General features: G+C 43.2%; 1 protein-coding gene across 1 annotated transcript in view; it reads left to right on the top strand.

Annotated features, from left to right (window-relative positions):
* Window positions 1-19852, top strand: part of selenof (selenoprotein F) — an 86152-nt gene extending 66300 nt beyond the window's left edge. Inside the window, exons 3-5 of the mRNA XM_070885999.1 lie at window positions 218-281; window positions 8630-8679; window positions 19160-19852. Of these exons, the coding sequence (XP_070742100.1) occupies window positions 218-281; window positions 8630-8679; window positions 19160-19291 (246 nt within the window). The 3' untranslated portion in view covers window positions 19292-19852. The remainder of the gene's footprint in view (window positions 1-217; window positions 282-8629; window positions 8680-19159) is intronic.
* The last annotated feature ends 261 nt before the right edge of the window (window positions 19853-20113 follow it).

Below are 20113 nucleotides of genomic sequence, written 5' to 3'. Positions count from 1 at the left end.
CACTATGAAACACTGCTGTTACAGCTTACTGGTGTGAAATTGCCGTAATTGCATTCTTAAAGAATGACTTGTAAACTGATACCATTCTGAATAATACAAATTATGAAGTGATTAAAATATTTGCACAATTTTAAGTTTATCATCCTGATTAACAGAGGCTTGATGCCTTTATTAATGTGTTGTTTTTTTGATGCCTACTGCTTTGTTTTCCCATCAGCTGTATGCTGGAGCTATCCTTGAAGTATGTGGATGAAAATTGGGAAGGTTCCCCCAAGTCCAGGGTAAGTGAATAAATCCACATATTGTATATATTTCTGAACAATAATTATCTTTAATTTTAGTATGCACCTTCAACAGAACATCACTGGATCTTGCTAACTAAAGATCAACAGTATGTATAATTTCAACTTTGTTGGACAGAAATTCTTTATTGGTCCGGTGGCAGTTTCGCCTCTCGAGTTGGAAGATTGTGGGTTGAAGCCCCACTCCAGGACCTGAGCAGAGAAATCTAGGCTGACGATTCTCCTAATGTCCAAGGCAACATTCATCCTGCCACCAATACTGCCAAAATTGATTATTCCTCTTGTTGCTATTTGTGGCACCTTGCTGTGTGTAAATTGGCTAACACAGTGACTGAACTTTAAACATAATTCATTGGTTGTGATGCACTTTGGGGTATAATAAAGACATGAAAGACGCTACATACAAATTCAAGTTCCTGCCTTCCTTTCTTCCTCATTTAATGGACAGCATTAAGAATCAGAGTGGCTAAACATAGATTTAAAAAAAGAAAGACATGCTCTCCATCGCAACAGTTGGTAACACAAACCCAAGTCCTAAAATCAAGCACTTTCCATTCCCAACTCTTTGAGCAAGATGGCTGAAAATGCAGTTGAAAAGTGGGTATTAAAGTAGGTTTTTGAAGTGGGCAGAGATTTGTCCTGATAGAATGTTCTTAATGTTTTCCACCACCACAATTTTCCCCATGTCATGCCTGGGTTTGTTGTAAACTATTAAATTAATAGCTGTGTTTAGTCAATACCTCCATTACCATTGTATCACGCAGCTCCCATGATGGTAGAAGATGGACTAGATGGACCTCGATCTTGTTTTGTCTAGCAGTTGCTATGTTCCTATCGGGTAGATGGAGAAAGTGCAGTAGTTGTGGTGCAGGGGGCCTTTGAGAGCCTTTGACAATGTACCACAGGACACTATTGGAGAAGATTAAGGAGTGTGGAATTGTGAGAAGGGTAGCGAATTGAACTTTTACAACTGTTTAGAAGGGAGGAAATGTGCAGTAGAAGTTAAGGGTGGTTTCTGAGAGGTTGGAAATGAGTAGCCGTGTCCCACAGGGTTCTGCTCCGAGATTACTTCTGTTCCCTGTGTACATCAGTGATTTTGATGCAGGGCGAGAGTTGTGTTCAAATTTACAGATTATACTAAATAGGAGCCATAGTAAATAATTCTGAGGACCAAAAGAAATTGCATGGGGATATTGAACAGATGGTGGAATGGGCAAAAAAAGTGGTTAGAAGGAATTTAGTGTCAGCAAATGTGATGTCGTACATTTTCTTTTCTTGGAGATATTTATGGTTTGGCGGAAGCCTGGGTGATTTGATAGAGCAGATGATTTTGAGGGTTCGGGACCGAATCTAAAAACTAGTTTTAATGCTTAGAGATGTAGAATATAAAAATCAAGATGTGATGATGAATTAATATAAAAACCTGAGTCAGACCACAGTTGAAGAGCTTGTGTACTGTTTTGGGCTCCACAGAAGAGGAAGGATGTTGGGCAATAGAACGTACAGCACAGATTTACTAGGATTCTGTCTGATATATATAAGGAAGTGCAATTACAAAGGGAGTTACAAAAAATGACAGACAAGTAAAGACCATCTGGTCCATCACAACATATATACTCCACCCCACCCGAAATCATGAGTGTTGGAAAACTCGGGATGTTTTTGTTAGAACGGAAGAGATTAATGAGTGATTTTGATAGGTGTTTAATATAATAAAGAGATGGGCAGAGCAGTTAAACACCAGTCATTTCCTGTGGTTGAGGGTTTTGGAATGAGGGGACATGGATATAAAATAGAATGCAAGCGATGTAGGATAGAGAGTAGGCAAGACTTTTTTGGTAACCTTTTTCCGTGTTTAAGGTGCAGTGCAGATATTCTCGGGCTAAACTCTGATCTTATTTGGACCAAATGCCTGACTTGTTTATACTGAGGGAAAGTGCGATCATCTGAAGGTCAAACAAAGAAAACCACAGCTTCTGAAGTGGTATTTTTAGGCTGTATCGAACTGCAACTCTGCCACCAGTGATTCTTTCAGCTTGCATTTTAATTGTGATTTGATTTCAGTGGTAGTTATCAGATACTAAGTTATTGTTTCCTGTAGCGTGCACACAGAATCGGAACAATGGTGTATGAGTGGTGTGAGGATGTTAACATAATGGGGATTACATTGTTGGCTTTTGTAACTGACCTTGAAGCCTTTTTTTTTTCCCCACTACATCATATTAATCAATTTTTATCTTTGTTGCCTTCAAACTATTTTATCTGCAGTAAAAGGATACTTGAGTTTGTGAATTGTGACCATGCCATAACATCAGCATTCCAGGAAGCCATCCAAATAATGTGGAAAAACATACATACAGATCAAATTTGGGTTGGTTTGTTTGTGAGAACTTCAAATAACTAATCTTATCTTTTAAGAAAAAAATTGTAAATTAAACTCCGTTTCTTTTGTTAATTTTTTGTTTCTGGATTGATTCAGTCCCTTTTTAGTAGCAAAGTATTTGTTGTGTATGGAGAAAGAGTCAAACTGAGCTCAAAGTAAAGTGTGACCGTAGTCTTTTATTGCAGGTCTCCAGAGTGCCTCTCCAACCTGTGAAGCCTCCTTAAATACCTGTGCTCCCAAGGATTTTGGGACCCCCGGGAATGAGCCCTCTGGTGGCTGTACAGAGTAAATACATGCCCACATATATAACAGTATTATAAGCTTTTGTCTTGAGATGTTGTGCAAGTATTCCTCATATCATACTTTGTCCATCCTAACACTTCCAGCCCAATTGAGCTGAGCATTGATTACCATTGCCTCAATGCTGATGGTGTCCGCACATTCCAGTGCTTTGTTGTTAGTGATCTTGTCCTGCCACCAAATACAAAGTAAGGTGCAAAGGTATCTTTGTGAAATCTTTCTAGCTGTTGGGTGTGCCTTCTATGCAGTGTCCATGTTTCACATTCATACAGGAGATTGATCAGAACAACCTTCAATTTAGTGGCAGCCTTCATGACATGCTGATTCCAAGCATGCTTGGGCAGTCTTTCAAAGGGCAAGTCTGATCTCTGTATGCGAGCCATTACTTCCCTATCGATCATTCCATCTTCAGATAGTACACTTTTAAGGTGGGTGAACTGACCACATTCAATTGAGTTTTGTCATTAGTGATCGATGGCCTAACGGGCATTCTGGGAGCTGGTTGATGCATTACTTCAATCTTCTTCAGACTAATAGTAAGCCTGTAGCTACTAGCGGAAGCTGCAAATCTAACAATTATTAGCTGAAGATCCTCTTCGGAATGTGCAACGGTGCAGTCATAAGCTTACAAAATTTCTTGTACTGGTATAACGTCCCGAAACCGAAAACTTCGACCGCGGCCGTTCCGGTTTCGTTTTTTCCAGATTTTTGAAAAGAAATCAGACGTTCCAAATCTGGAAACCCTTGGGCAGAGTTTTAGGTATTTCCGGATTTCGGAGAAGAAATCTGACGTTCCGAATCCGGAAATCCCTGAGCTGAGTTTCGGGTATTTCCGGATTTCAGAGAAGAAAATCCGACGTCCCGAATCCGGAAACCCTTGGGCTGACTTTCAGGGCTTTCCGGATTTCGGAGCATTACATCCGATGGCCCGAATCTGGCAACCTCAAGGCAGTGCCGAGCTGCGTATTCTTTTGGATTCATGCTTGGAGAAAGGTATGTACAGCTTAAAAGTCCGATTTGCGGGAAATATTTCCTGATTCCGGACAACGATTCTTGCAATCTGCACAATGTCCGGTTTTCGGACAATTCCGGTTTTTAGAACTCCGGATTTCTGACGTTCTGTCTGTATAACTTGTTTGGAGACTTTAATCGATGCTCACAGTCTCAATAGATCGAATAATTACTACAGTATGCGGATTTGTATCTCAACTCCTCTTGCATCATCCAGCTTAACCACATATAAGTGTGAATAGAGCAGAGCCTAGTACACAGTCTAGCTTCAAGCCATTTGAAACCGAGAACCGTTTGCAGAGTGTACCATCAATACGCATCCTCCGCATATTCCCATCATGGCGCTGTTTCGAAACCGACAAGAACTTCTTTGAACAACCCGATTTCCTCATAATTCTCTAGTAGCCAGGCTGGCTGACTATGTCGAAAGCTTTGGTTAAGTCAACAAATGCCATATAGAGGTATTGATTTTGCTGCCTGCACTAAGAGATCATGTCCGTGGTCGCTCAGCTAGCTCTAATGCTACATTGTGATTCTGGAAGTGTTATGTCCACCATATTCAGGAGCAGGCAATGAAGAAGATTCTGACTCTGAATCTTGTCAGTTGTAGCTGAAAATTCCTTTCTTTTGAGGATCAGGTGTTGAATTTTATCTTGGTCATTGCCGAATCTGTTCTATGAAGTAGGAGGTGGTAGAACAGGCAAATAGTTCTTTGTTCATGGTGTTCACCGAGACTCTGTCTTCGACGCGAGTGTCCTCGACTCCATCCTGCAGCATGCCACCCGTCACCATCTCGGCACAACCTCAGCCCGGCACAAGGTTGAAAAGGCCATCCGACAAGTGAAGAACAACAAGACATCAGGAGCAGATGGAATCCCCGCTGAAGCTCTAAAACATGGTGAAGTAGCACTACTGACGCAGATTCATGACCCCATCTTTCTTATCTGGAAGGAGGAGATCGTGCCAGGAGATCTCGGACGCTGTAATCGTGACCATCTTCAAGAAAGGTGACCAGTCCGACTGCAGTAACTACAGAGGAGTCTCCCTGCTGGCGACCACCGGGAAAGTCATCAAGAATCCTCATTCGCCTACTGCCTGTGGCTGAAGAGCTCCTCCCAGAGTCGCAATGCGGATTCCGCCCACTAACCGGTACAACGGACATGATCTTCGCCGCGCGGCAGATACAAGAGAAATGGAATTCTTTGACCTCACAATAGCCTTCGACACGGTCAACGTGAAGAATTATGGAGCGTCCTCCTCTGATTCAGCCGCCCTCCAAAGTTTGGCACCATGCTCCGCCTGCTCCACGATGACCAACAGATCCACCACAGACCCATTCCACGTTCGGACCAGGGTCAAGCAAGACTGTGTCATCGTACCAACGCTCTTCTCGATCTTCCTTGCTACAATGCTCCATCTCACCTTCAGCAAGCTCCCTGCTAGAGTGGAGCTAAATTACAGGACAAATTGAAAACTGTTCAACCTCTGCTACCTCCAGGCCAGACCCAACAACGTCCCCTCTTCCATCGTTGAATTACAGTACGCAGAAAACGCTTGCGTTTACGCACACTCGGAGGTCGAACTCCTCCAAGCCATCGTCAACACCTTCACCAAGGCATTATCAAAATCCATGAGGCCTTGGACACCATTTTCCATACCTCGGGAGCATACTTTCAACAAGGGCAGACATCGACGACGAGGTCCAACATCGCCTTCAGTATATCAGTACAATTTTCGGTCGCCTGCGGAATAGTGTTTAAAGACCAGGAGCTCAAACCCGGCACCAAGCTCATGGTCTACAGAGCAGTAGTGATATCCGCCCTCCTGTATGGCTCAGAGACATGGACTATGTACAGCAGGCACCTCAAAGCACTGGGGAAGTACCACCAACGCTGTCTCCGGAAGATCCTGTAAATCCATTGGCAGAATAGGTGCACCAACGTCTGTGTTCTCGCTCAGGCCAACATCCCCAGCATCGAAGCATTGACCGCACTCGATCAGCTCCGCTGGATGGGCCACATCGTCTGCATGCCCAACACGAGACTCTTAAAACAAGCGCTCTACTCGGAACTCCTACACAGCAAGTGAGCCCCAGGTGGGTAGAGGTCACGCTTCAAGGACACCCTCAAAGCCTCCTTGAAAAAGTGTAACATCCCCATTGATACCTGGGAATTCCTGGCCCAAGACCCCCGCCCCCCACCCAAAGTGGAGAAAAGTATCCAGGAAGGCGCTGAACACCTTGAGTATCTTCGCCGAGAGCAAGCTTGAAGCCAAGCGTCGACCGCGGAAGGAGTGTGCGGCAATCCAGGCACCCCAACTTCCCGTTCCTCCAACTACTATCTACCCCACCTGTGACAGGGACTGTAGGTCCCGCATTGGACTCTTCAGTCACCTGAGAACTCATCTTTAGTGTGGAAGCAAGTCTTCCTTGATTCCGAGGGACTGCCTAAGGGAAGAGTTCTTTGTTCATGGTGTATTATTTTGGTATGTCTTTGCCGTTACTTTGAGTCGCTTTCATGTCTGAAGTATATGTACAGTGAAAACAAGTTAAAATGTAATCCTATGTTATGAAGAAAATCTACTCCTTGAGTATGTTGTTACTATCTGTGTTTAAGCAAAAGTATTATGTCAGTAACGTTATCTACTGTCAAGTTTCCAAATGCTGCACATTTATTAGCGTGGAGACATTAGAATTGGGAAATGACCAGCCTGAAGGATGTGGGGTAATCTATAGTGATTAAAATTTTGTCTTGGAAATGGGAGAATGATTCCATTAATTTGGGAGGAAAACTCAATTTCCCTTGATCATACTTTAAAGAAATTGCAACATTTAGCACAATAATGTATGCTTGGAAAGATTTGCTGTGGTAGAAGTCTGGGCGACTCTCTCTCAAAAAGCAGTAGGTGCTCGCTCAATTAATAATTTCAAATCTGAGATTGATAGATTTTTGTTAGGTAAGGGTATTAAAGAATATGGAGCCAAGCCAGTCAAGTGGTAAGATAGAGATCAGCCATGATCTTATTGAATGGTGGAACAAGCTCGATGGGCTGAATGACCTTCTTGCATTCTGCAAGCGACCTAAACCATCCACACATTAATTAGATTGTCACAATTGAATGATATTGCAACACTACTGCATTTTGTGCAGTAGAGAAAAAAAAATGGCCCCAATACTTTAATCTGGAATGAATGGTATTGTGTAGTTACTGGTGTATGCTATTTAAAGCAACAAGTTAGATGCAACAATCATCATCGGCAGTCCCTCGGAATCGAGGAAGACTCTCTTCCACTCCTGAAGTGAGTTCTTTGGTGGCTGAACAGTCCAATACGAGAACCACAGACTCTGTCACGGGTGGGACAGATAGTCGTTGAGGGGAGGGGTGGGTGGGACTGGTTTGCCACATGCTCTTTCCGCTGTCTGCACGATTTCTGCATGCTCTCGGCGTTGAGACTCGCGGTGCTCAGCGCCCTCTCGGATGCACTTCCTCCACATAGGGTGGTCTTGGGCCAGGGACTTCCAGGTGTCGGGGAATGTTGCACTTTATCAGGGAGGCTTTGAGAGTGTCGTCGTAGCGTTTCTGCTGGCCACCTTTGGCTCGTTTGCCATGAAGGAGCTCCGAGTAGAACACTTGCTTTGGGAGTCTCGTGTCTGGCATGCGGACTCTGTGGCCTGCCCAGCGGAGCTGAACGAGTGTGGTCAGTGCTTCAGTGCTGGGGATGTTAGCCTGAATGAGGACGCTGATGTTGGTGCGCCTGTCCTCCCAGAGGATTTGTAGGATCTTGCAGAGACATCGTTGGTGATATTTCTCCAGCAACTTGAGGTGTCTCCTGTACATGTTCCATGTCTCTGAGCCATACAAGAGGGCAGGTATTACTACAGCCCTGTAGACCATGAGCTTGGTGGCAGTTTTGAGGGCCTGGACTTCAAACACTCTTTTCCTCAGGCGGCCGAAGGCTGCACTGGCGCACTAGAGGCAGTGTTGGATTTTGTCATCGATGCCTGCTCTTGTTGATAGGAGACTCCCGAGATATGGGAAGTGGTCCACGGTGTCCAGGGCCGCGCTGTGGATCTTGATGACTGGGGGGGCAGCGCTGTGCGATGAGGACAGGCTGGTGGGGAGGACCTTTGTCTTACAGATGGAACAATATGTTACTGACAACAACAACTTGTATTTATATAGCGCCTTTAACATCGTGAAACATCTCAAGGCACTTCATAGGAGTATTATGAGATTTTAAAATTTGACACCGAGCCGCATAAAGAGAAATTAGGGCAGGTGACCAAAAGCTTGATCAAAGAGGTAGGGCAATAAGATACAGGTTGAGCGTCCGAAATTCAGAATGTTCCGGAATCCGGACACCGGGCCAATCTGTGGTGGGGTCATCCGGAAAATGTTCTGAAATCCGGACTTCCCCCACCGCGGCCGCCCGACCTACCTTCAGCCTCCCCCTCCCCTCCTCTACCTACATCTGCCCAGGCAAAGACGTTCCAAAATATCCGGATTTCGGAAGTCACCCCTGTAATTAGATATTGTGATTTTGTATAATATGGTAAACTGACCTGGGCAAAAAAGCATTTTGTAGACAAAGTTCACTGAATGCTATGCTAATTTTTTTTAAATTCTTTTCCAGCTTTTGTCAGAGGTGATAAGCCCAAGATGTTCAAGGGTCTGCAGATCAAGGTAATTTTTTTTTTATTTTTAAATTATAAATATGACCGTCTATCCTTGAAGCATGGCTCATTTTATAAAGATATAATTGTCGTAGGTTGCCACAACAGAATGTTCAGAATTAACATTTATCAGGCAAAAAGTCTGTTTCCAGCCTGTCCTTAATCAAAGTAGGATGAATGCCCATCCACCTTTCTTAAACTCGGGGCCAAGGTGTGGTTCCTGTAAACAGGAGTCATTCATTTGCACAAGACTTCTGTTCACTTTTTGGCTGGTTCCTAATTAGCAAATGGAGACTGGACTGGTGAAACATGATTAACAAACAGGGGAATTGAGAACTGCCAGTGAGTGTCGTTGTGGGACTCTCCTTCAACTTGCTAATGCTGTATAATTAGTGTTTGTGTGTCTTGATTCCTGACAATGAATTGTTTGTTTCCGTTGCCAATTCTTGGTGATGGTTGCAAATGTAATGGATTTTGGAGAAAGTCACAAATAAACAGCTGTACAAAAGGAATATTTAACTTTCTAACCTTGCTCTGTGGTGACGGCAGCAAACAATAATTAAAATCTGTTTAATCGATTGCAAAAATGTAAAATTTGAAAACACTTATTAGAATGCCAATAGTATACACTTGTATATTTTAACAGATGTGAAGAGGACAGATAGGAATATGTGTAAAAGATAGCTTTATGCTACGCAATTACTGCTTCTCTGCAGAAACCCTATCCTTGAGTCTCGAAGGTCAAGAACTTTGAACTGTGACTCAGGATCATACAGCACAGAAGGAAGCCATGCAGCCTCTTTAAAAGAGCTATCCAATTAGTCCCACTCCTGTTCTTTCCCCATAGCTCTGCAATTCTTTTCCTTTTGAAAGTTACTATTGAATCTGTTTTCACCACCCTTTCAGGCAGTGCATTACAACACTGAAATGTCTCATCCCTGGTACCATTCTGGTAAATCTCCTTTGCACCCTTGCTAAGGCCTTGACATCCTTCTCAATTTCTTTTGATGGCCTCAGATTTGCAGTCTGCTCATTTGGCAATATAGCCTGTCATTCATTTTTTGCTCTGTTAATTGCTGTTCAGCAATGACTGAACATGGTCAATGTTGAGTCTATCTCAGCCTCGTCCCTAGCTGGATCAATAATTGTATTTATCTGTATTGAATTTTATCTGTTGTAGTTCTGTCCACTTGCAAATATTGTATTTGCTCTTCTATAATTCCTCCACTGCTCTGACAGAGTCTACTTCCTCTTCCCCTCTCCCTCCCCTCACTGCCTCCGACAGCATTTAGTATCATCTGTAAATTTTAACATATTTACATTTTTTCTGAATCCAGATCATTTATGCAGTTCAGAAACCATAGGGGTCCCAGCTTTGAATCCCTGGGGCATGCCACTCAATACATCTCCCCAGCCTGACATAATTCCTAACCCGTACCTGCTTTTTTCTCGCGCGCGCTCTCAGTTCATTATTTACCTTTATCATTTTACATATATTGTATCATGAGGCTTTCCAATGTCCATTTGGAATGTCACTTCCTCAAAAAAGACAAGCACCATGGCCTGGCAAGAAGCAATATATGTTGAACAACGTAGAAAAAAACAGTAGAATACAAGGCAGATGAAGTTGTGACCAAACTGCACAGTGTTGTGGTCATTGACTGTAGTTCTGGTCGCTGAGACACAAGGAAGACCATTAATCATTGGACACAGAGAAGAAAAGTGCCCCAATACTGACCCCAAGTGTCAAAGTTCTGAGTTATGAGGAAAGACATGAGAAATGTTGGTGCTGCAACCTTGAAATGAGATATTTGAGAGATGATAAGGAAATGGAAAATGTAAATCCAGAATATTTATTTAAATTAAATAGTGATATCAGGGCAAATGGTCACTGGTTTAAACTAGTGAAAGATGGAAGACTGATAATAGGAAACTCTTCTTTGCACGGAGAATAATTCATACATGGAATAGACTTCTAGATAGTGCAGGAGGTGAAAATCCTGGAACCATTTGAGAAACAATTGGGTGCTGCATTTGAGGACTTTTGTTTCTGGATCAATGAATTAAGATTGCCATCTCCGTCCATAATTATCTTTTTTGATCTTGTGATCTCCAACTTTTTCATGTCTGGACATTTGTTTGTATGAGTGCATTTAAGTCCTAGCGTGTTCATCAAAGTCATTGGGCTGGATTTTCATGGGGGAGGCTGGTTGAGGAAGGGGGTGAGTGGGCTCCGATGCGATCAGAAATCCGAGAGAACGACAAACGGCAGGGCCCGATTTGCATCTGAAACCTGTGTTTCCCATCTGCAGCCAGCCAGATGGAGAGGCTGGCTGTCTCCGGGCGGGTAGGCCTGGGGCACTAGGCCACACAGAGGAGGGAGGGATCGGGTGGGGCCCACTGACGGCCTCCGGACGATCGGGCGGGGGAGAGATTGAAGATCGGGGCCGGCCACCAGAGGACCGTTGAAATATATAATTGACGTCCTGCTTTCTGGCAGCGGGTTGGCTGCCTTCCCTCTTCCTGCCACTGTTAAAACCGGAAGTGGACGGTTTGGAGGTGGATTCAGGTCGGAATTACAATTTAACTCCACCCCCTGCCTCGCTCCAAACCCACCCACTTTTCTAAGGTTAAAATTCCCCCCGTTAAGTTTATTTGTAGCGCTTTTCCTGATTGTCCTCTGTCGTGGATATTTCCAGGGGATAATCATTTTGTATATGTTAACTTTTTTTGTTCTTCTCTTTCAAACCCATTTCCAGGGACTTCAATTCTTTTTTGAAATATCTCCTACTGTTATGATACTGGAAGAGTTTTTAGCTTTTAAATTTTACTTTTATAGCCTTGTTTGTTTCTAGTTCCATCTTTACCCCACTGTCTATTTTGCAGGGTCCTGTATTATTCCCACTGGTTTCCCTCATCCCTCTTCCGACAGGCTTTGTAGCCTTTTTACTTGGTTCTCTCTGTATTGTCTCAGTAATCCATTTACTCACACTTCTTTAATATGTATATTTACGAGTCTTTGGTATATATTTATCCTGTCTGCTGACTGAACATTTTTATACATTAAAGGTGCTATATAAATGCATTGATTTGTTTAAGCACATCCTACGGTAGTTTGACGACAGGCCTTTTAAAGTTGTATACTTGAGTGCTAATTTATGATATTGGTTTATTCCAGATCAGGTCCAATTTAATGATCTAGACAATAGCAACCAGAACATCATTGACATTAGACATGATCTGGAATGCACTAATATTGTAAATCAATCATTGCTTCCATTCGCAGTGTCCTATCTGGGTTGCTTCCTGAACATCTCATCTCATCTGAACAACTCCCATCTTGCATGTTTCATAAGATCCCCATAACATCATTATTCCCTGTTGCCAAAAAACTACAGGACCAAAATTGCCCCCTACTAAAAATAGATGCATTTACCGTTTTTGAAGATTTTTCCCTAATCCATGGGGTGGAAAATTGAGCGATTTTTCAGGACTTTGTTTTTTTTATCTCTCTCCGGGCGGATGTCACTCTGAGTCATCAGCGCGATGCTAATGACATCAGCGCAACGCGGACATGCCCCGTCGTGCTGACGCGTCACAACATCCCTCCCCTTCAGTTAAAGGGGAGGGCTGCTGCGAACTCTGCAGTTAGTTTAGTTTGGCTCACCGGGGAGGGTTTCGGCCAGGCCAGCAGCCCAGTACCCAAGAGAGGGTGCCGTCCTGCCTGTTGGAGGCTCGGCCGAACCCGTGGGCACCAATGTCGGGCCGACCACAGAGTCGGCCGACAATTAAAATAAAATGGTGGCAGTGCGCCCTCCCCTTTAAGGCGGATGCGGCGCCCAGTCATAAGCTTCCCGCAGGGGAAAGCTGTCAGTGGCACCGACCGGTAGCCGATCCACTCCCGTGGGGCAATTTCCCATGCAGGTCGGAAAGGGGGTCGCTGCCAATCGGTGGGTGATTGGCGCATGCCCAATGGGGCGGCAACATGGGTGGCACAGTGACCAACACCGCTGGGAAAAAAATGGAAGGCAATTTATGAAATGTCGGCGACTAGTTGGTGAGTCCATACCGACCCATGTCCGCCTCTTTGAGGTAGTCATGGCTCTTGTAAGGGCCAAAATTTCCCCTTTCTATAAGTTCGTTCATCTTGCTAAAAATGCTCCTAGCATTTCTATACATGCACCTTAAAAGGTAGCCCTTATTCTTCACAGCATTCCTTTCCTTATCTGATCTTTCTCTTGCTGATTGCCTTCTGGTCGTTTTGTATATTCCTCTTCCTTGCCTTACTAGTTTAAATCTCCTCCACTGTCTCTGCAAAGTAATCTAAACTGTAACATCCACAATTGGCACACAGAGATCGAGGGGTATACATATAGCTCTTTAAAAGCAGCTTTGCATGTGGAAAGCCATGGAAAAGGCAAATGTGATTCTTGATTTTTTTTTTAAAGCAACTAGATGAGAAAGGATATTGGAACCATAGAAAAGGGTCAATGATTACTGGATGATGGGATTAAAAGGATAGTTATCATGGGAGATTTAGGACTGTTCACTGGAGTAAGCAAGGGTGAAAAACAATCTAAAAGTATGCAAAGGTTATATATGATAAATAGTAGAAGGGTTAGATATGGTAAAGGGTGAACCCAATGAATCAGTAATGAGAACATAAACTTAGAGTTAGTACTAAAAACTTAATAGAAGCTAGGAAACATTTTTTGGGCACAAAAGGTTATTAGAAATATGGATCGTATTTCTGCAAGTGGCTGATAAAGCTGAGTCAATCACAGATGATGTAATTAGATATTAAAGAATACTGGAAAAAAGCATGTCAGTGAGATTGGATAAATGGTTATGCTATGAAGCCAGCACAGGCATCAAAGGGCTGCCACCTGTATTGTTTAACTGCTAACCCTGCAACAGAACGTTTTCCTTAAGCCATTGTGCGAGGTTGAGGGGCATTGTGTAAGGTGGGTTTGTGGCATAGAGGCAACGGTGGCAGGAAGGAAAGGGTTCTGGAAGGGGACTCGGCCTCATGATGGGCAAATCTCTTCCCACAGCCTGTTGAGGATTAAGCAGTTGGCGACTAGCAAACTTGGTAGATGGCTTTGGAGTGGTATATTCTAGTACGTCCAAAAAGTTGGGACATTGCAATTTGCACTGCATGGGTTTTTTCACCACATTGCATCACACTACTTCCCCATCTCAGTGGAACTCTTTTTTATGGCATTGTTCTAATTTTCCTCTATATTGCTTTCTGGATTGATTGTGGCCATATAGCACAGATTGTGGTGATTTTCTTTTGGAAATTGGTCTGTATTTTCAGATTTTGTATGTTCTGGTACTAAATGCTCTTTTTACCACCTCTTCTCATCAAAACTGTTTCCAGTGTTTGTTTTGTGTCCGTTCCTCTCATGAGCAGCTTGTGTTGGGGGGAGGGGGTGGAGTGACACCCAAGATACATCCTTCTGAAGAGGAGTGGGGAGAGCTTTGGTTATGTGGCCTTTCGGGTGGTTATCAGATATCACCTGACACAATTTTGCAGAGTTTGCTTCATGCTGTTACACTTGAATCAGTGACTTTTAGGGGCCTTGCAGGATTTCTTAAGTGAATTGTTGATGATTTGAGCTTCGTGATTTTCCTCACACAGGTCAGCTGCCATAGACAAGGCCGCACTTCCTATGAGCTAATTTGAGACTTTGGGGCCGAAAAGGTCGTCGTCCTCAAGATCCATTACTGCCTGTAAGAGGCCTCTAAAAGGCGGTCATGGTGCGGATCGGCCTCGCAGACAGGTGGGCCGACCCGTCCTAAATTGCCCCTGGGCCTGGAGCGGCGGGAACATGTTTCCACACCGCCCGTGCTGCCTCCCTGTCGGGCACACCAACCCCTTTCTGCCCCGAGGCCAATTGCCCCACGGGAGCGGCACCACCGCCAGTCAGAGCCACTAACCGCTTTCGCCTGCGGGAAGCTGCCCTTAAAGGGGAGAGCGCTCTGCCGTCGCTTCCATTTTATTTTAATTGTCAGCCAACTCCGAGATTGGCCCGGTAATGGTGGCCATGGGTTCGGCCGGGCCGCCAACATGCAGCCCGCTAACCTGGCCGAACCCTGCCCTAACTAAACCCTATGCAGAGTTCTCAGCGGCCCTCCCCTTTAATTGAAGGGGAGGGACGATGTGGCATGTTAGCGCCACACTAATGACCTGCTCCACAGGCATTTCCGCCCTGCAGCTGACCCGAACACCCCCAGAGATGAAAATGTTTTTAAAGTCCTCAATATTGTTCTAAATCAGAAATGGTAGGTGTACCTACTTTCAGTCGGGGGGCAATTTTGGCCCCTTTAAGTGCAATATAATTTGAATTGGCATACCCAAGGTAAATGGTAAACCCATGCATTGTCTCTGGATTATACATAGGCTTTCCATATGTTCCCATATCGATTTTGAACACTTCCCATCAGTCACATAAGCTATTTCCATAACCGACTGAACTACTGAGCAAGTTAATTCTGTCATTTATAGAAGTGCGCAGTAAAATTGAATTGTTGAAGTCAGTCCAAATGACACAGCTGCTTTGAATCAGATTACAAAGCTTAACTTAAACTTGTCCTTGTTCCAAAATTTAGAAAACATTTCAATTCTTATCTGAGGTAACACTCCCAAGTTTTTACATGAAATCAGATATTTTGCTGCATTTGACTGGTGAAATATATGTAGCCATTTCACAACCTCAGGGCATATCAAAGCACTGTGCACTTCAAAAGGTATTCCATTGGTTGCAGTCACTGTTGCAATATAGGGAAATGCAGTAGCACTCAATAGGCACACAGCAAGGTCCCACAGGCAGCAATGAGATAACTGACCACATAATCATATTGGTGATGTTAGTTGAAGCATAAATATTGGCTTAAGACATCAGGACAACTCTCCTCCTCCTCTTCACATAATGCAATGGGATCTTTTGTGCCCACCTGAGAAGGAAAGCGGGGCCTCGATTTAACATCTTGTCTGAAATGCAACACTTCCGACAGTGCAGCACTGTACTGCACTGAATGACCGTAAAGGCACAACATTATATACATTCTCTGGCTTGAATTGAGTCACTGTAATGTCAGAAATATCCTTCACAGTTAAACAAAGATGTCAATCAAAACTGGTGTTCAAAGACATGGTAACTGAACATAAGAAATAGGAGCAGGAGTAGGCCATTTGGTCCCCCGAACCTGCTCCGCCATTTAATAAGATCATGGCTGATCTGAACTGCTTGGTATAATATTTACACTTGTGAAACTAGGGAATTCTGATTGCTTCTCCTGGCTGAGGAATATCTCCCCAGAATTTGTGTCTCCACCACTGCCTGCTGGTTCATCTAATGTCGGTTATTCTAGAGCTCTTGTGCCTATCCTGTGGCAGCGAGAAAACATTTGATGGCCTCCACATGTGAAAATTAAGCGCCCCTTCTGACTGGAATAGGCAGATGTCTTTGCAGTATAGCCTCCCTTTTATAAAGTACAGTTGGTGGCAGAAGAAGGAAGAGATGGTTCACCTTGGGTTCACTTCTGAATTTTCAGGTCAGGGCTCTACAGTTTGAGAATCAGATTGGACTGTGAATCGATGCCAAGTTATTGAATGGAATAGATATGCCCAACTGGAATACAAGCGCATTCCATTCCTTTGTGCAATTCCTACTCCAGTAGTATAGATAGAAACAAAGCCCCTGTATGGGATGTCAAATGCATCTCTCTATTGGTTACACAATTTGCAAACCTTTTACATTTTCCTGAAAAATGCTTAAATTATATTTTTGTTAAAAAGCATTCATGTTTAATTTTTGTGCCAATGCAAAGTAATGTTTTTTTTTTAAAGCATCGCATAAAATTTAGGCCAGAAATACTGCATTTTAAATATAATTACAAGACCATAACACCAAAAAGATTAGGTCTGGGCAAAAGTGCCCACTTGTCCTTTCTACCCCATGCACCCAGGTGCCACAAAGGTCCAAAATGGGGCTCCACAGCATGAGTGACAGGCTAGTTGCTGATCCTCATTACAATTTAAGATATTGAGGTGCGTGCGGTATACTTTGGGGAAAACTAAAATCCCATGATTACCTAAGCGTAATGCAGATTATCGACTGCACACATTTAAACTTCCTCTGCGATTGTAGTAATTCTATAGTAAATCTCTCTTCCAACAAGAGTATTCTTTTTATAATCAATATTATAGAACCATCACATTACTGTAGCGCCGTTAGTTGCACAAAACCTATGTTGGGTGTTGATGACTATACTATACTATAATTGAAAAGAAAACAATTGCAGGGCTATGGGGAAAGAGCAGGGGAGTGGGGCGAATTAGATAGCTCTTTCAAAGATCTGGCACACGCACGTGGGCTGAATGGCCTCCTGTGTTGAAAGACTTTGGGGGACAAATTTGGTTGGTTTGCGCTAAGCACCTCCCACCCGAGTGCCGCGCTGTCGGCACCTGCCCTGATCTTCCATGAAGGTTTAGCGGCACGCCAACAATTTGCACTGCGCTCACTAGTGCCGCACACTCAGTGACGTCACTGTGCAACGCCCCCGTAGCACCGCAGTCACAAACTTGACTGCTTTCGCCTGCCTTAGCGTCCTAGCACAACTTCCGACGGCGAAAGCAGGTGTTGCATAAGAACATAAGAAATAGGAGCAAGAATAGGCCATTTGGCCCCTTCCACATCCTGCTGCAACCAGTCGTGCAAATCGAGCCTGAGGTGCAAATCGGTTGTCCGACCTGGGTATAGGGGCGAAAGACTAATGGAACCATCTAGTAGCTGGATCCCTCCGAAGTTTCCCTCAGGATAGCTGGTGCTCGTCCACACGCAGATTTATCTGGTAAAGCGAATGATTAGAGGTGTTGGGTCCGAAATAATCTCAACCTATTCTCAAACTTTAAATGTGGTGGTGGACAATGAAACAACTAATGGGAGGAAGAGGCTCCATAAATATCCCCGTCCTCATATGATGGCGGAGCCCAGCAAGCAAGTGCAAAAGACAAGGCTGAAAAGTTTGCAACCATCCTCAGCCAGAAGTGCCAAGTGGATGATTCATATCGGCCTCCTCCTGAGGTCCCGACCATGTCCAGATCATGAATATATATCAAAAAGTGCAGTGGTCCCAATACTGACCCCTATACTTCTCTCGAGTCTGAAAAACAACCGTGACTTTCATATTTTTATCGTGTTAATCAAGCACGATTTGCCTTTAACAAATCCGTGCTGACTTTTACTCGTCACCATTAATTTTGGTCCAGATTATCGTCTACAACACTGCCAGGAATCTAACCTGCCACCATCGGCGTCTAAACTCACAGAACTGGTTCAACACGTCAGCTTGTGTTATGATGCAGGCATGTACAATGCATTGTACCAATTGGCATCTGCTCCGAGGTTCCCAATCTGGATTTACTTTTTAAATTGAGAAATCTCCCAAACTGTGCACTACCTCCGGTCTCCTGTGGACCAATTGGAGGCTAATTTGCAAAGTGGAAAGCCCCTGGTGTGTGTAAAGGCCAGCAGGAGAACAGAAGCACAGTACAGTATAAAGGCAGGAGATTGATGCACAGTGAACAGTTTGGGATCGAAGGTACTGCAAATGTAATAGCACCTCAAGACATCAGGGGTGCTTAAAGGATTTACAACAACAACTAGCACCTTTAACATAGTAAAACACCCCAAGGCACTTCACAGGAGTGTAATGAATCAAGATTTGACATCAAGCCATATAAAGAGATATTAGGGCATTGGCCAAAGAGGTAGGTTTTAAGGAGCATCATAAAGGAGGAAAGAGAGCGCTTAAGGCCTCGGCAGCTGAAGACATGGATAAGCTAAGACAAAAATGGAAGCCAGTCTACTTGATATACATAGAGCAACCCCATTAGTATTTAATCATAAATAATGTGGCATTTACTAGTAAACTACTATTTAAAATCCTCTTTTTCCTGTATGAGAAATTGCTTCAGTAATTATAACTTTAGCAATACTACCTGCTACCACTTTGACAGGGAAGAGAGGGAGGAACAGAAAGCACGTAAATTGCCTTGGTAGTGAATTGAAGGAGCTGGCGCAGTAAGATAACGCTAATTATTGCAGTAAAAATCACTTGGCCAAAGCTGTCATGGAAAAATTGATGCTGAATAACAGTATAGATGTAAAATTGCTTCATTAAGATGTTGGTTTCTCATTTCAGCAATCAGTAAATTTAGAAACCAATACCGTTTTTATAAAATATCTTTTTTCTTTTAATTGTAGGAAATGGCCTAGGAGAAAAAGGTTGTAAAACATTATCTTCATCTTCTCCCTTGTAGAAGCAGCAGCAGAAAACTCTATACACATTTGTGCAGTGGCCTCTTATCCAACGTCAATTCATTTTGAATAATTAGAGGGAAAAATTTGCATTTTGTGTAGGTCTGTTCATAGCGGTTATTTACAGTACATAATTTAACATATTTTCTTTTGCTTTCCTAGTATGTGCGTGGCTCTGACCCTGTGCTAAAGCTGTTGGACGATAACGGGAACATTGCAGAAGAGTTGAGTATTCTCAAATGGAACACCGATAGTGTGGAAGAATTCCTCAGTGAAAAGTTGGAACGTTTATAAATTAAATGGCATATTTCTTGCAATTCGGCAAGTTACTATTTGTATACAGTACCTGCCTAATATCTGGAAAACTCCCCCGTCACACAAGTGAATGTGACGACGCAAATTGATCAATATCGATATCATGTTAAGTTTTGCAATGCATTGAACTGTTAGTATTAGTAATAGGTTTATTACCATAACTATCAATAGAATGATCAGGAATTGGCTAGTCCGTTTAGTCACACCACATCACCATTTTATAATTGAAAATTTTGTTTATCTTTGAAACAAATTTAGATGTACTGTATAATTTCACTTCCTTGAATCCATTATACAATTTTCTATTGAATGTAGATGGCTTTTGTTGATTGTACTTTTGTTGGTTGGTGCCTGCTATTTACAGTGGTGGATATGATGCATTAAGGAGTTGCACTTTTGTGAAGGCTGTACAGAAAAGCTTTTAAGGCTATGTATAACCTGATGTTTTGTGCGCTTACTGGTGTTTCTGCTCTGTTGTGGTAGAAGTAGGTTAGAAAGATGGCATTGTTTCAATTTGGAATAATAAAAATTATTTCTGAAGCATTGTGTTTGGAATTTCTTTTGTTAATGGAAGATGTTTATCAATGTTCTTGCAGTGCTAATTTGTTAAGTTTATTTTTCTGTAGCTCTACTAGACTGCAATTTAGCATAAGAGATTTAAGTGACGAAATGTCGAGACAATTACTATGCATGCAGCATGATACTCAAGAACTTCTGCATGCTGTGCTCCATTTACCTAGGTGGGCAAAATTCATGTGGCTCGCATTATTGTGCTTGGAGCATGGAGATTGACGAATATCG

This window comes from Pristiophorus japonicus, chromosome 8 (genome assembly GCF_044704955.1).
Source record: "Pristiophorus japonicus isolate sPriJap1 chromosome 8, sPriJap1.hap1, whole genome shotgun sequence".
Taxonomy (NCBI): Eukaryota; Metazoa; Chordata; class Chondrichthyes; family Pristiophoridae; genus Pristiophorus; species Pristiophorus japonicus.
Note: the sequence above shows the minus strand (reverse complement) of the source record. Positions and strands in the feature narration are given on the sequence as shown.